This window comes from Ascaphus truei, unplaced genomic scaffold (genome assembly GCF_040206685.1).
Source record: "Ascaphus truei isolate aAscTru1 unplaced genomic scaffold, aAscTru1.hap1 HAP1_SCAFFOLD_97, whole genome shotgun sequence".
NCBI lineage: Eukaryota > Metazoa > Chordata > Amphibia > Anura > Ascaphidae > Ascaphus > Ascaphus truei.
The window spans coordinates 402,295-419,167 of NW_027457309.1; the positions used below are offsets into that span (position 1 = coordinate 402,295).

The following is a 16,873-nucleotide window of genomic DNA, read 5'->3' on the forward strand; positions in this document are numbered from 1 at the left end:
TTGCAAAATATAATTTATTTTATATTATGGTTCGGGAGAGGGGCCATTCTCACATTTCTGGTGTTTAACAAGAGATAAATAGTCACAAAAATTGTTACCACAATTACTGCATATATACAACTTCTCTTCTACATGGATTCTCTGATGTTTATCAAGAGATAATTTGCGAGTAAATTTCTTTCCACATGAAGAGCATTTGAATGGCTTCTCTCCTGTGTGGATTCTATAGTGGACAGCAAGATTTGATGAGTTAATAAAGCTTTTCCCACATTCAGTGCATTTATGAGGCTTTTCTCCTGTGTGTGTTTTCTGGTGACGAAAGAGACTGGACGAGTGAGAAAAATTCCTCCCACATTTATCACATGCATATGGCTTTTCTCCTGTATGGATCCTCTCGTGTACGGTAAGATCTGATGGGTAAGAAAAACTTTTCTCACATTCAGAGCATGCATACATTTTCTCAACAGTGTGTGTAGTGTGTTGAATTTGACACTCTGATCTATCAGAGCGTATACAGAGTTCTCTGTACTTCTTTGCCTTGGAGTCTTTGGGTATTTCTGCAGTTGTTGCGTTTGCTTCATTAGAATTCTCATTCGAAGAATATTGTGCCGCTATACAACTCTGTGAATTATATACAAGAATGATTGGAGTGGATTCCTCGAGTGATTTTCTTTCAACTCTCTGTGTAGTTGGTAGAATTGTTTTGCAGCACGTTTCCTCCATGTGGTCATCTTTGAGACAATCCTCCTCTGCTATACCATCCAGTGAATGAAGAGACACATCTGATTCTTCTTCTGTGTTCTCCCTTACAGACTCATCACCTGCAGAAGAATAAAAAGTAAGCAAATAAGGTTCTTAAAGTTTTAAGATAAATTGAACACTTCTGTTTGAACTATTGTAAAAGGGGAGGCCCACCTTGGACAAACATTATCTAAAAGAAGTGATTTATAACGTTTTAAACAATTCAGATATGTGGAATCTACTTGTGCTAAGTGACCGCTCCCAAGTTAGGATTACAGGACAATAAGTGACTTAAACGGTGAATAGAGAACTACAGCTTCTTTAAAAAAAACAAATACATTTCTTTTTCATAGGGCATAAAGCATTTTTTTTTTACTATACAAGTGATTACGGTCCTTATTTCCTAAGCAGTGTTCTGATAGATAGTCAGTTCTCCAGAGGTCTTCTTTTAAAGCTGCAAATTTAACGCAGGATCAATGTTTTGGTCCTTCCCTGGACCTTTGTCAATATAAAGTGGATACAAAAAGTTCCAGTTTATATACACACATGTTAACCAGCTGATTGTGGGTAGTGAAAATATTTTGCAACTCAAACCAGGCTGTCTGTAGTTCATAGACAACAGAACCAATCAATTCAGTGAAAGCTGGAGAAATAGTGACAAGAGTATGGACTAAAAATCAAATATACAGTGTAAAAGTGTATATAAAATAGATATGTGAATAAATGAAAGCATAATAAAATAAAGTGCAAAACTAACTAAGGGTCTCTTAGATACTTAGTTGTATACTATATATTGAAATTAAAATCGCGGAGAGGAGCAGTCTGAACTACAGGCTAGCATGTGAAGGGTAAATAACGGAAGGACTGTGTGCCAATCAAATCAGCTCAAAGATTGCAATGCAAAATCAAAACACATTCTCATAACATACCAATTGTGAACAGAGATATACATTTGTAAAAAGCAACACATCTTTCCATTGTGGCTCAGGTTGCAACCATGTCAGTGAACAACAAAAAATAAGCGTTAACTTAGTGTCACCAAAAAATAAAACACACTGTGATAGAATCGGCCAGAATTTACATGAAATAAAGAAAAAAATATATATATTTTTTAAATCACCCTACAGGGGAGATGCAGCTGATTCAGGAGATGTTTTGTAGACAAATAAATCCAATGATTCTCATAAGGTAGATAGCACAGGGCCTCACCTCGCAAAGACTCTGTGATTCATGAAAAATAAAAAATAGACATAGTGCAAATGTGCTAATAGCAAAGATGTGTGGCTGGAACTAGCAACTTCATAAAAGAGAGAAAAGATGGACATAGTTGTCATGGGAGACCAGGTTTATTGTACACCTTTACCAGGATCATTCATTGAGCAAAACAAGATAATGAAATAAATTGAAGTTTATTCTCTGAAATAGGCATACACACAGTGAAACACAAAATACAGACGAAAAGCACACTTACTGGGGGTTGAAAACTAGACTGTTCTAGGTGCAGGGAACTCTCAGAAAGAGTTTTACCCTGACCGGGATTTAGCCCAGAATCTCCTGGTTCCCAAATCGGCGTGAAGTTGCACACGCCACCGCTCCTTTCTCTTTCCGGAGAACTTGGACTTTTCTTCACCAGGTGTTAGTCCCAAACGTTCTGGAACTAAAATCGTCTTGCAATCCCAGCCGCGACCGCTACGCTCGATTATTAGAACTTGGCCACAAAAAGTGGGACTTTTCGGGCAGATTTTTCTCAAGCTGGTGCCTTGCTATTCGCGCAAGAGCACTTTTGAAAAGCCTGTCCGCACTTCTAGCACTGAGAATCTTAAATATCATTGGCTTAGGGGTTTCTTATAGTATTTTGGTCTTCATTCACAGAATACTACAGCCAATGTGTGGGAACTTTCCTAGTAGCCAATCGGAGCAAAGCCGGTTCAGAAAGCCGTGTAAGCGGGTGTAAGGAATCGGGGAACACGTCCTCCGCGGCGTGTTCCCTCCTTACCTGCTGCATCTCAGTCCCTCGCTCTGTTTACAGAGCGCGCTTGTGCACTCGCAGCTCTTCTAACTGTGCCACGGAGCTTGGCTCCGCTCTGCCCCCCGGTTGCGTCATGCCTCTCTCGCACACGTGAAGTCGTGCACCACTCCCCAGCTGCGTGGCAAGTATCTCTCTGCCCACTTGTCTCCTACAGCCTATCCTTGCCTCCGCGGAGGCCGTGCCTCCACTCCGACCCCTGCCTCATTGGTTCCTGTCTGCTTTAAATGCCTTGCTCATTCTATCCTGCTTTGCTGAGCATAACCTGTGTAGCCTTGTGTTCCTGCATTCTGTTTTGCCTTGCTATCTCTCTCTAGTTGCTTTCACATGTACCGACCCGGCTTGATTTTGGACACTCTCTGGATAACGAACCCGGCTTGCCTCGGACCACCCGCACCTCTCCATCCCTGACCACGGCTTTGGACAAACTACTATTCTCCCGGCTCCAACCCCTGACCACGGCACAACGGACATCGACCATTCTACTGGCTCCGCCCCTGGACTCCAGCAAGTATCTGGACTTACCCAATCTCTCCAACCCAGACCCGGCTACGTTGACTATCCACCCTCCAGGTGCGCAGTTCCGTACTTTCCCACCTCAGTACCGGGGGCCACGACTTGTTCGTGGTGAGCACAAGCGTTACAGTACGCTCAGCCAAATGAATATGGACCTGCCTGTGGTGGGCCAAGCCCAGGCCTCTATTAATGAAAGCTTCCTATATCTGGAGAATCAGCTTACTTCTTTGACTCAAAGTGTAGCAACCTTGTCTTTACGCCAACCCCCGTCCAGAATTATCAGACCTTCAACCTTGTTTTCCCCTACCTCGGAGGTATCTCGCCCTCCTGAACCTCGGCTTCCCACTCCCAATCGTTATGCGGGTGACCCCCATGGCTGTAGAGGGTTCCTCAATCAATGTGACATATAATTCGAGTTGACCCCTTCACGTTTCTCTTCTGATAGATCCAAGGTGGCATACATAATCGCCCTGCTGACCGGTGACGTGGGCATCTCCCATCTGGGAGCAAAGTCCAGAGCTCACTCACGATTTCGCACACTTCAAGAGAGAATTTAGGCAGGTCTTTGACACCCAAGGCCGTAAGGTTAATCCAGCATCTTCCCTGTTTCATATTTCACAGGATGATAGATCTGTCGCAAGATATGCCCTCGAGTTCCGGACCATTGCCGCAGAAACAGGCTGGAATGATTAGGCCTTATCAGCAGCCTTCTGGAAAGACCTATCTGAAAAACTTAAGAATGAATTGGCTGCCCTGGAGCGACCTTCTGACTTGAAAGACCTCATTGCCGTATGTATTAGAGTCGATCAGTGCCTTCAGGAGACGAAGTCCGAACGTCGTCATCCATGATCCCTCGTGATCAATGTTCCCATTCGCAGTCTTTCTCCTACCCTTTCCCCAGTCCTTGATGTTCCAGAAACGATGCAGTTAGGGATTCACCAACTCTCTTCCTCTGAAAAACAATGCTGGAGGAATGAAGGCCTCTTTCTCTACTGCGGTTTGCCTGGTGCTTCGATGTCCCACAAAGCCGGGAAACGCCAGCACCCAATAAGGTATGAGGGGATCTCATTGGGTACAATTTCTGCCTCTCCTATTAAAGAAAACCTGCCGACTCGGATCATGATTCCAGTCTTCCTTGAGGGCCCTGGCTTGCTAACCTCCACCTCTGCCTTCATTGATTGCGGGTCTGGAGGGAATTTTGTGGATCAAGATTTCGCCCTTAAAAACAAAATTCCTTTTGTAAAGAAATCTGTGCCCATCGGGTTGGAGGCCATCGATGGATATCCTCTCCAGCCAGCCTTGATCTCCTTGGAAACACCCAAACTTACCCTTTCTACCAAGGATGGTCACAAGGAGGAGATATCTCTGGATGTAATTCACTCACCCAGACTGCTTGGTATCAACCGCAAAGGTAATGAAGGTGTTAATGTGACAGTGAAGGGGTAACCAGGCTCACTAATAAAGGTCAAGCCCACTTAGTTGCCCCTGATCCATGGTTTGGGGTCCTAGAGTGTCAGCTCTTGGACCTGACTGTTGTATATGCACTACTGTGCCTGTATGTAAAATATGAGACAAAGAATTTTTACGTTTTTGCCTTTCCAGGGATGCCAGCAAGCAGAGATTGCTAGGCTAGGAGTTTCAGGTTGGGTTTTGAGGAGAAAATCTTTATAGATTGTGGCTATGTAGCGGGATTCCAGAGTTACTGGAAACCCCAAAAGTGTATCTGGGAATCAGGTAAGATTCTCGGATGCATTGAAGCACAATGCCCCAGTCAAAATCCTACCCTGAAAACGTTCTTGCAGCTCACTGCCAGGAGTCCCTGCTTCAGCACAGACCAGAAAGGTAAAAGGGGCATAGGGGATCAAGGTATCCCACGAACGGTACAGGGGTCCCTAGTGTGACGGTCAAGGGGTAACCAGACCAATAATAAAAGGTATTATGCCCAGCTAGTTGCCCCTAAACCCTGTTGGGGGTGGAGGTATTAACTGTATGGTCACCATAATGCCATGTTTTCCCTGTATATCAACAGTGATGTCCCCTGGGTCATACCAAAGAGATAAAGTGTCATTTCTGCAGCTCAGAACCTAGCTACAGTCCCGTTAATATATACTGTATGTGTAGAATGTGCCCGCTAAGCAAGGGGGGCTCCTAGCACTGTACAAAGAGTTAATTGAATAAGCGCGCCTGCGGTGAGCGGCTACATTGAAGCCCTGAATCACTTCCTAAACCGCAGACTGCTCAGGGAAAGCCTTAACCACAAATTCAAGTGGATAATGGCTTGCGGTCAAGTTGAAGTGGCAGAGTGCAACAATGTATCCTGCGGTCTCGTTAACCAATTAAGATCAATTGGTGAAGTGCTTCTGCGGTTATTGACTCTGGCAAGTAATGCAACATTGTACGCTGGCTTCTAACCGCAGAACAATTATAAGTCAAACCGCAGACCACATCACAGAGCCCATTCAATTAAGGGGCTTAATTGCGTTAGGAGGGAGCTTGCACTCTAATTTTTGAAATGCAGATAGCTAAGGATTAGTCATACACATACATGTTGTTGTTATACCACCAACTAATACAGAAGTTACATACAGTATGAAAATAAACCTTGTTTTAGGTATTTTAAAATATGAAGACAGGAACCTTTTCCTGTCAGCCCGGCAGTGAATCCATTTAACATGAGCTGAGGGATTTCCAACTCCGTACTTCAAAGGGCACCCCGCTGCGCTGGTGCCCCAATGTCTAGAGAAGTCCGGAGTTGAAAACCTCAGATACCCTGAAGTGTTAGGGCATGCGGGATACAGTAAAGTACCCTGTACCGGTGTGAAGAACGGGGTATTAACAAATGGTAGCCGACACAGACTTACTGTCGTCAGGTAAGGGGTTGGGTCCCGTATGCTAAGCAGCATAGGTGCTAAGTTAGCGCATGCTCTTAGCAGACTGGGAAGCTGCCTCTGCCAGTTTAGTGAGCTACTGGCAAGTCTGGGATAGGCGAGAAAAGTTATTCCCACAGGGTGATTGGCTGTACAGGTTAAGGATAGGAGTCTTAAGCCTATAAGAATGCCTGCAGCCCGGTCTTAGTCAGATTCACCTAAGATTCAGCTAAGAAACATCTTAAGCTTCAACCGAGGTCCATTCCAGCGTCAGCGGAAATCCGAAGTGTGAGGGGTTAAAACATCGTAACAAAGGATTGCACCCCACTTCCAGAATTTGTTAGAGCTAAGGATTCCCGAACTAATCCTATAAGGACTTAACGAAAAGTTTTTCTTCGGTGAAGTTACAGGGGCTGCATTCTGCGCCCCTAGCCAAGGACTGTCGCATGGCTCTATTCGCGCACCACCCCGCTCCCGTGCAGTGGTACCCAGAGACTTTGTTTTTGTTATTCGTTCCGTGGACATTATATTTCGTTTCCATATCCCAGTAAGTGTATATTAAGTGTAATTGTGAAAAATTGTGTGTTTGTCTTAAAAGGAATTGAATTCCCCCTGGAATGGGGATGAGGCGTCGGCAGCGGAAAGGAAGGCAGACGGAGAGGCGGGGGCTTCGGATACACGGAAAGAGAGGGGCTAGAGAGACAGGGGCTATGCAGGTCGGGTTAGAGAGCGGGGAAAGGTCCAACCAAGAAGGGACAGAATAGCGAAGACGGGAGAAGAGGAAGAAGAGAGAGAGAGTAGCTAAAGTAGGGATAGATAGATCCAGTCCTAGAAAGGTCCTGGTCAGGCTGGACATAGGCAAGAGCCAGATTACACCCCAAGTGAATAGGGACATGCAAGGCAAGAGGAGAAGAGACAAGGGAGGGGGATAGCTGGACATAGCTGAACAAAGCGAGATAAGAGCCATAAGAAAGCTGGGTAGTTTAGGGCAGTTAGAATATAATATAGTAGAGTTTTAGAAGAAGTTCGGTTAGGTGTTCAAACAACTAAAAGAAACATTAATGAAGTTAGATAGACATAGTTAGGGTAGGTAGGTTGAAGTAGAAGAGCTACAAGGCGGGTGGTGGGGGGCTTGGCGGCAAAGCCTAGCTTCAGCCCAAGGATGCGCCAAAGACTGGGTCATGAGGAGTCTCCTCCTCGGAAGCCCAGGCAAGTCCCTTGGGAAGGTGAGAGGAGCCAGGAAGATGGGTAGGACAGAGGGGCCCAGATCCCATGGAGGAGCAGCCAAATCCCAAGGGCAATGGAAGTAGTGCGGGACGGTCGAGTCCGGGCACTATGGACTTCTGTACTTATGTATGTGTTTTGTTTCACTAGGGTTTCCCTCATGTTTTTTCCTACCCCCTCCCAGGACCAGGAATCTAAAAGAGACAAAGGAGCAAGGTCACATCCGATTGGTGGGACAGAGAATGGGGCCATGCCGGGCGGGGTAAGTTGCAGGAGGACGATAGAAAATATTCAAAATGAGTAGAGACATAGTCATACTTTCACATAATGTGAAAGGCTTTAACAGCCCAAATAAACGACGTACAGTATGGCTCTAAGAGACTACAAGAGAAAGAATCCGGACATCCTGATGGTCCAAGAAACCCATTTTACCCAAGACACCTTCCCTAAATATATTGATAAAGATTTCAAAAACTACTATCTGGCCTCAGCCAAGGTTAAAAAGAGGGGTGTAGCCACACTGATACAAAATAGGCTCCCCCTGACGATAGAACAGACCATGAGGGACAGAGAAGGGAGGTACCTCATACTAATAGACAAGGGACAGGACATTACATTAGCCAATATATACGTGCCCTGCGAACAGAACGGATGGGGACAGTTTAAGCAAAACAAGACAGGACCTGGATTAGAGCACCAAGATGGAGAATGGGAGGAAGAGAGAGTGAGGTTAAATACCTTGGAGAAAGAGTGATCATCCTGCATTCGACTACAATGGCCCGCCCCCCTTCCCCTGTTGGCCCCTTGTGATGTTATTGAGGGCCTGTCATGTCGGTCTTACGTTTGTCTTGTCTATTTGTTGTGTGTAGATTTATGGGGAGTACAAAGGATTGCCAATGGGTTGTGAAACAATGTATGTATGCTGAAAACCCAATAAAATCACAGTTGGAAAAAAAAGAAAAAAAAGGAATTAAATTACAATTTATTTTACCCTCCTTGTTGTGCTCAATCCAGAATCCCGGTATTAATGTGTTTGAGACCTGGTCTACCGTGACAGCTTTATATTTACTGGTGGCAGAGGTGGGATGCTGATTGAGCCTATGGTATAGTCCCCGGTGGGATTCTGTAACATAGTGGGGGAAACTTGTAGATCTCCCGTGACACCTAGTATAAAGGGGGTGCCCAGTTCATGCCCAAGTCACCCGGAACCTGGTATAGGGGTTCAGGGGGTGCTCCACTATTGGATAAAGCTGCTAGGTTTATTTTGTTTAAAACCAGAGACAGAACATAAAACACAGACAGAGCTCAGGGCACATCCAGTGAAACTCATACACGGTACAGTCTGTGTGGATGAAACCTCCTATGGCGCTGAGGGAAGAATGGACGTTGATTCTCTTGCAACAGATCTTTTCTTTGAGCTGAAAAAACCTCAGAAAAGGAAGACAAAAAAAGGCAAAAAACACTGCAATAGTGTATTACCCAGGGATATACTAGTGTGTACAAATCAAGAGCATTTATTAAAACATGACAACTAGGACATATATGACATTTAAACGATTAATAGATTAATCAGATAAGATATAAAACTTCCAAGCGCTTGTGCTAAGGAAGATGTGCTGCTCCGCCAGGTAAAATTGAAATCCTACTCACCGGACATGAGTAGGACATGTGCAAGGGTTTAGGGTCTTTTCCTCCAGAAGACACCGCTCGCTGTGGGGTGCGTCCGTCTATTAATGCGGGGGGACCGGCTTCAATGCTCGTTGAAGGCTTTGAAGCTCATAATGTGTCTCTCCACTTCAAATTAAAACATGCACAAAGTCCAGCAGGACTGAAGTGTCATGCCATAGAATGTCCCACATTCTGTAAAAGAGGGGGCGATAAAATAAACATTATTTCTAGAAGGGAATCCTACTGCATATTTGAATTAAAAACACTCAGTCCCCTAGGTTTAAATGTTGAATTTGATCTGTCAGCCTTCCTCAAATAAGGAGCAATATGCCCCTGTCCTTGTCTGCCGGCAATGTCAGTCTTTGAGTAATCACCAATCCAAAAAATTGATCCAGTACATTTAATATCACTGAATTTATATACTATAATTGATTTATTATAGTATTTGATATCACATTAATTTAACACATATACAATTAATTTCAACATATTATGTTTAATAACATAATTAATTAGACACTATATATATTCACATAGTATTATCACAAAAAAGTTTTGATTTAATATATAAAAAAAATTTAAAAATATATTCATTGTATTATATTTGATATCACGGTAATCTAATACATATATAATTAAAATTATATTATGTGTATATATATGATTAATAACACAAATAATTAAATAAATAAATATTTATTCACATTGACACTATATATATTCACATAATATTATAAAAAATTCTTTGTTCTTTAGTCTCTCAAGATATGTCTCTCTGAGTAATCAGCTTCTTAATTATTAGCTTACTATATGTACACAAGTGCTTGCTGACCATCAAGTTTCTGGTGTTAACTATAATTATATATGCATATTTGTGTGTCTATCTGCATATGTTTTGTCTGTATTGTATTGATATTGCTGTTCTCCATGCGGACATCAGGGAATTATCATTTAACTTCCATTTGAACATTAGTTCAAAATGAGCCTATTAACTCATAATTAATGGATTGAAATTATACCATAAATATATGTCCCTGGGTCTCAGCATGTACAAGACCAATTGCAAGTCATTATAATACTTCATTGCGCTTCATCCACTAATATTAATATTAATATTAATGTGATTTGTATCAAGGTCACGTTTCATGTTATCTGTGCATAAACTGTTTTATGTATAACAAATGTTGAATGCAAACACAATTGATATAATTGTATTCCTATAACGAAGGACTTCTAATTAGGGTGTACCCAAAAGACAATCACATCAACTATCCTATTTGAACATTCTGAGGAATAAATAGAAGCATAATCCCATGTAGCAACCATCCCTGACGAAGAGACCCATTAATAGGATTTTCGAAACGCGTAGGAGAGGTTTTGGCAACTCAGGGACACCGTAGCTTTGGAATCCAGGCGGTGACGTCATCGGAGGAGACGATCGGGCGAACTCGGGCAGCAAGTGATCAACGAGCCCACGAGCATTGAAGCCGGTCCCCCCGCATTAATAGACGGACGCACTCCACAGCGAGCGGTGTCTTCTGGAGGAAAAGACCCTAAACCCTTGCACATGTCCTACTCATGTCCGGTGAGTAGGATTTCAATTTTACCATGGCGGAGCAGCACATCTTCCTTAGCACAAGCGCTTGGAAGTTTTATATCTTATCCGATTAATCTATTAATTGTTTAAATGTCATATATGTCCTAATTGTCATGTTTTAATAAATGCTCTTGATTTGTACACACTAGTATATCCCTGGGTAATACACTATCGCAGTGTTTTTTGCCTTTTTTTGTCTTCCTTTTCTGAGGTTTTTTCAGCTCAAACAAAAGATCTGTTGCAAGAGAATCAACGTCCATTCTTCCCTCAGCGCCATAGGAGGTTTCATCCACACAGACTTTATATCTGGTTGGGAGATACCAGATCAACCTCTCAGGCTGCTCAAGGACTACCTTAACAACTCTGTATCACAGGTTCAATTAATATTGTATATTGTATATTGTTTACACTAGCGCTAGTCACACTTATTTTTCCATCACCATACACGGTACAGTGCCTAAATATATATGTATAAATATCTATTAAATAAAATGGTCTTTTAGTTTAACATTTTTGGCCAAAATTGTTGTAAGCCCCTGAGCCACTGCACGGCAGACCACATTTCCAGGGGTCCCTAACACTAATATAAATTCTTAATAACCTGTGCAATACCAGGAAGAATGATTTATAATAAATCTGTCAATATTAGTTGCAAAGTTCTAAGTCTGATTGAAGCTTTTATTAACCTGTCCATTACCAGGAAAAGCACTCTGTATTAGATTTGTCACAACCATACTGCAAGCAAGCAAGTTCCCCTGAGAGTGGGAGATGCTATGGAGTGAGCTTGTAACCATTTAAATGTGGGAGGGGGTAAGCTTCAATTAGGTAGGAGGTTGCCACCCTCCAATCAGCTAAGACTAGCTGAACAAGAATTGTAAAACATACTGGACACCTAACAAGCTCCTATTGAACCTCCAAAATAACCACAACATATATATAAGCATATGAGTGTCACAGAGGAGTGCTACTGAGCATGGCAATATATATTTAAAACCAGAGACAGAACATAAAACACAGAAAATATAATACTGTTTGATTAAAACACAAATTTATTTAAAGACAAGAGAGGCCGCCAGGACATGCACTCACTTCAAAAATATAAAAACCATTCATGGGAGACAATCTGTAAACCTCCAGGAACTGTGAGGGGGAGGATGCAGCCAAGGAGCAATATTAGTGGTAAAACTGCTGGCGTAGGTTGAAGAATGCAGATACTTATCCGTGATGAATGTTGTCAGACCAGGAGAGGGAGGGGAGGTGGAGAGATATTATCCACTTCAATGATGATATATATGGATCCAGAGGTCTATGTAAGTCCAATACGAAAACACCAACCCAACCATGCAGCACAAACTGCCTCTCTCCTCTCAGTCAGTCCGCAATAAGTCGCCAAATCCAGCCCACATGTAACTGCTATAGCTCCTTACAAACACTTCCTGGTAGGCTGATGACGTCAGTGCGTCATGCGTCATGCGTCATGACGTCCGACGTGTTTCGTCACGTGAGTGACTTCTTCAAGGGATAATATGTCTCCACCTCCCCTCCCTCTCCTGGTCTGACGACATTCATCACGGATAAGTATCTGCATTCTTCAACCTACGCCAAAAGTTTTACCACGAATATTGCTCCTTGGCTGCATCCTCCCCCTCACAGTTCCTGGAGGTTTTCAGATTGTCTCCCATGAATGGTTTTTATATTTTTGAAGTGAGTGCATGTCCTGGCGGCCTCTCTTGTCTTTAAATAAATTTGTGTTTTAATCACACAGTATTATGCTATGGAGCTGACGCTTCTTCTTTTCTTTTTCTTATATATATATATATATATATCATATATAGGATAAAGTATCTGTTGTCTAAATTTAGCATAGGTTGAACTTGATGGACGGAAGTCTTTTTTCAACCTCATCTACTATCTTATACTATATTAGTGAAAGCACTGTATGTTTGCCTGCCTGCCTGCCTGGATGTCCGGTGTCCCTAGGGGAAATCTCATTGGTCCCTTGGCCCGCCCGCCCCCGCATACCTCTCATTGGCCTGAGGCGGAGTGACGGGCCAAAGGACACACAGGGACACACACACACACAGGGACACACACACAGGTAACACAGGGACACACACACACAGGGGGGGGACACACACACACAGACACACACACACACACACACGGGGACACACACGGACACACACACACACACACACACAGGGGGACACACACACACACACACACACAGGGACACACACACTCACACACACACACACAGGGACACACACACACACACACAGTGACAGACACACACACACACACACACACACACACAGTGACAGACAGACACACACACACACACACACACACACACACACACACACACACACACACACACACACACGGACACACACACAGTGACAGACACACACAGTGACACACACACACAGTGACACACACACACACACACACACACACACACACTGTTACATACATTAGCGGGGCTCACAGTGTTAGCAGCACCCGCGCGCACCTCCTCCTCTCCCCGTGTCTCCCGCGCTTTCACCCCGACCCCCCCCCTCCCCCGGCACAGCTACATTCAGCGGGACACACACACTATTATTACCCCTTCAGCGCCCCCCCCCCACCCAGTGTCAGCGGCCGTGCGAGACCCCCCCTCTATATCTCCCACCTCTCCCCCCCACACACATATACATGCCCCCCCCTCCCCGGCGCTACAACTCACCCCTCCCCGGCGGGGGAAAAGCCAGTGGCCAGGCAGGCTGCCTCGCGGCGCCGAGTGCCCAAGATGGCGGCGCCCGGGACACAGCGGGGGAGCGGCCACAACACGCTGCCTCCCGCCTCAGATCCACGTGGGACCTGCCGGATGGGTGAGTGAGCGGCCTTCACCTCCCCTCCAGTGTCTCCCCGATACCCCCCCTCCCCCGGCGCCGCTACAGTCAGCGCTACAGTCAGTCCCCTCACCCCCATCACCTCCCCTCACCCCCTTTCACCTCCCCTCACTCCACTTCACCCTTCCACCCCCCTTCACCTCCCCATTTACCTCCCCCCCTTCACCTCCCCATTTACCTCCCCCCCTCCACCCCCCCTTCACCTCCCCTCAACCCCCCCCCCCTTCAACACCTCCCCTCCACCCCCCCCTCCACCCCCCCCTTCACCTCCCTTCCACTCCCCCCCTTCACCTCCCCTCCACCTTCACCTCCCCTCCACCCCCCTTCACCTCCCCTCCACCCCCCCTTCCCACCGCCTCCCCCCCTTCCCACTGCCTCCCCCCCCCTTCCCACTGCCTCCCACCCCCCGCCTTCCCTCCGCCTCACCCCTCCCCCCTTCCCACCACCTCCCCCCCCTTCCCACCACCTCCCCCCCTTCCCACCACCTCCACCCTCCCCCCCTTCCCACCACCTCCCCCCTCCCCCCCTTCCCACCACCTCCCCCCCTCCTCCCCCTTCCCACCACCTTCCCCCTCCTCCCCCTTCCCACCACCTTCCCCCTCCTCCCCCTTCCCACCACCTTCCCCCTCCTCCCCCTTCCCACCACATCCCCCCTTCTCTCCCTTTCCACCACCTTCCCCCTCCTCCTCCTTCCCACCACCTCCCCCCTTCCCACCACCTCCCCCCTTCTCCCCCTTCCCACCACCTCCCCCCTTCTCCCCCTTTCCACCACCTCCCCCCTTCCCACCACCTCCCCCCTTCTCCCCCTTCCCACCACCTCCCCCCTTCTCCCCCTTTCCACCACCTCCCCCCTTCTCCCCCTTTCCACCACCTCCCCCCTCCTCCCCCCTTCTCCCCCTTTCCACCACCTCCCCCCTCCTCCCCCTTCCCACCACTTCTCCCCTCCCCCCCCCCGCTCCCCTTCCCCCCCCTCCGCTCCCCTTCCCCCCCCTCCGCTCCCCTTCACCCCCCCTCCGCTCCCCTTTCCACCCCCCCCCCCCTCCGCTCCTCTTCCCCCCCTCCACCTCTTTTTCCCCTTTCCCCTCCCACCCCCTCCCACACTTCCACCCCCTCCTCTAACCCTTCCCCCCCCTCCTCTAACCCTTCCCCCCCCTCCTCTAACCCTTCCCCTCTCTCCTCTAACCCTTCCCCCCCCTCCTCTAACCCTTACCCCCCTCCTCTAACCCTTACCCCCCTCCTCCAACCCTTCCCCCCTCCTCCAACCCTTGCCCCCCTCCTCCACCCCTTGCCCCCCTCCTCCACCCCTTGCCCCCCTCCTCCACCCCTTGCCCCCCTCCTCCACCCCTTGCCCCCCTCCTCCACCCCTTGCCCCCCTCCTCCACCCCTTGCCCCCCTCCTCCACCCCTTGCCCCCCTCCTCCACCCCTTGCCCCCCTCCTCCACCCCTTGCCCCCCTCCTCCACCCCTTGCCCCCCTCCTCCACCCCTTGCCCCCCTCCTCCACCCCTTGCCCCCCTCCTCCACCCCTTGCCCCCCTCCTCCACCCCTTGCCCCCCTCCTCCACCCCTTGCCCCCCTCCTCCACCCCTTGCCCCCCTCCTCCACCCCTTGCCCCCCTCCTCCCCTTCCCGCCGCCCTTCGCCTTCATGCCCGCCTTACCGCCTCCCCACCCCCGCCTCTGCCTTTCACCTGCCCTTACTCCGGCCGCCTCTGCCTTTCACCCACCGCCTCACAGCCGCTGCACGCACTCAACAGACACCCGCCACACTCGACACATACCTGCCGCCACACACACCTGCTGCCTCCCGCCCCTACGCACCGACATCACTGACCCACCGCCTCACACCCTAGCAGGACCCCCACTCACAGACAGCACTCACAACCCACGCGCCAGCCGCCGCCTCACACCCTTGCATTTCCCCCACTCACAGACAGCACTCACAACCCACGCACCACCCGCCGCCTCACACCCTAGCAGGACCCCCACTCGCACACAGCACTCACAACCCACGCGCCACCCGCCGCCTCACACCCTAGCAGGACACACGACTCAGATTTTTACATCACTTATGCCACCAAAATATACATTGTACTGTGGTGTGTTTACAATAAACCATTTTTAAACAACATCATATTACTGTACATTTTCTTCCATCTTTCTTTTCAATATTATTATCCAACCTTTACAACAAACAGTCACCTATTATTCCACGATTTATAAATAATACTACCTATTACGCATTTACATCCCGGGCAACGCCGGGTCTCTCAGCTAGTGTATATATATATATATATATATATATATATATATATATATATATATATATATATATATATATATATATATATATATATATATACACACACACACACATACACACACATACATATATACACATATTTCTATCAGAATATTTGTAATACAGACCCCCTGCCTATGCGTACTTCCACGACACATAACAAATAACAAACACGGGAGGGGGAGGACATGGGGAAGGTAGGGGTGGGAGGTCGTTGTGATGTAACTCTCTTGCCTGGTTGATCTTGGCTCGGCTTCCAGCAGACCATCCTGTGAACTATCCCTCTACTTATTGCAAAAGGGGGGTCTCCGCCTTCTCTTTTTAGTGAGGGGGGCCTAGATTGTTACCTATCAGTCCTGTGTCCCCACCAGTCGCTACTCATCCAAGGAGAACTCATTTACCTTTATCAAAGCCATATAGTGGCATTGCTCACCCCTTAAATATCTGTCTGAGCCAACCACGGCATCCAAACCTTTTGGAAATTTGGGCCAGTGTCGTCAACCAAACTTGTCAACTTCTCCATCTGACAAACAAACCACATTCTATTCCTGATTTTGTCTATGGATGGAATTGCATTCTGGTTCCACAATGCTGCAGTCTCACACCTCATTGCTGTTGCAAAGTGTGCTATTAATTTGTTTCCTGCTCTTGACACCTCCTGTGTCGAGTTGTTTAATAGGAATAACCATGGGTCCAGCTGAATTTCGAGGCCCAAAATCCTCTGTATCCAATCCCGAATCTCCCTCCATAGGTGTGCAATTTGAAGACAAGACCACAGCATGTGCAACAAATCCCCTGTTCCTCCCCATTGCCTGGGACAAAGTGGGGAATACCCAGGGACAAATTTAGCTAATCTAACTGGAGTGAGATACCACCTCATTAATACCTTTTATGAGTTCTCCTTTAATGTTGTGCACATGGAGCTTCTGGCCGCTGCATTGAATTCCACATTTTAACTGCCCTTACTGTAAAGAACCCTTTCCTTTGTTTCTGGTGAAATCTCCTTTCCTCCAACCTTAAGGGATGGCCCCGAGTCCTTTGTA

At 46.9% G+C, this 16,873-nt stretch overlaps 1 protein-coding gene across 4 annotated transcripts in view; it reads right to left on the reverse strand.

Annotated features, from left to right (window-relative positions):
- The window catches only part of LOC142486594 (uncharacterized), a 32,290-nt gene continuing 15,417 nt past the window's right edge, over positions 1–16,873 (reverse strand). For 2 of the 4 annotated variants that reach the window (XM_075585185.1, XM_075585186.1), the window contains 2 exons: positions 9,025–9,234; positions 1–821 (listed from right to left, as the gene is read on the reverse strand). In XM_075585185.1, the coding sequence (XP_075441300.1) occupies positions 25–821; positions 9,025–9,031 (804 nt within the window). In that variant the 5' untranslated portion in view covers positions 9,032–9,234 and the 3' untranslated portion in view covers positions 1–24. Of the gene's footprint in view, positions 822–9,024; positions 9,235–16,873 lie in introns of those variants that run through there. The other 2 variants (XM_075585184.1, XM_075585183.1) reach the window with 2 other exon arrangements.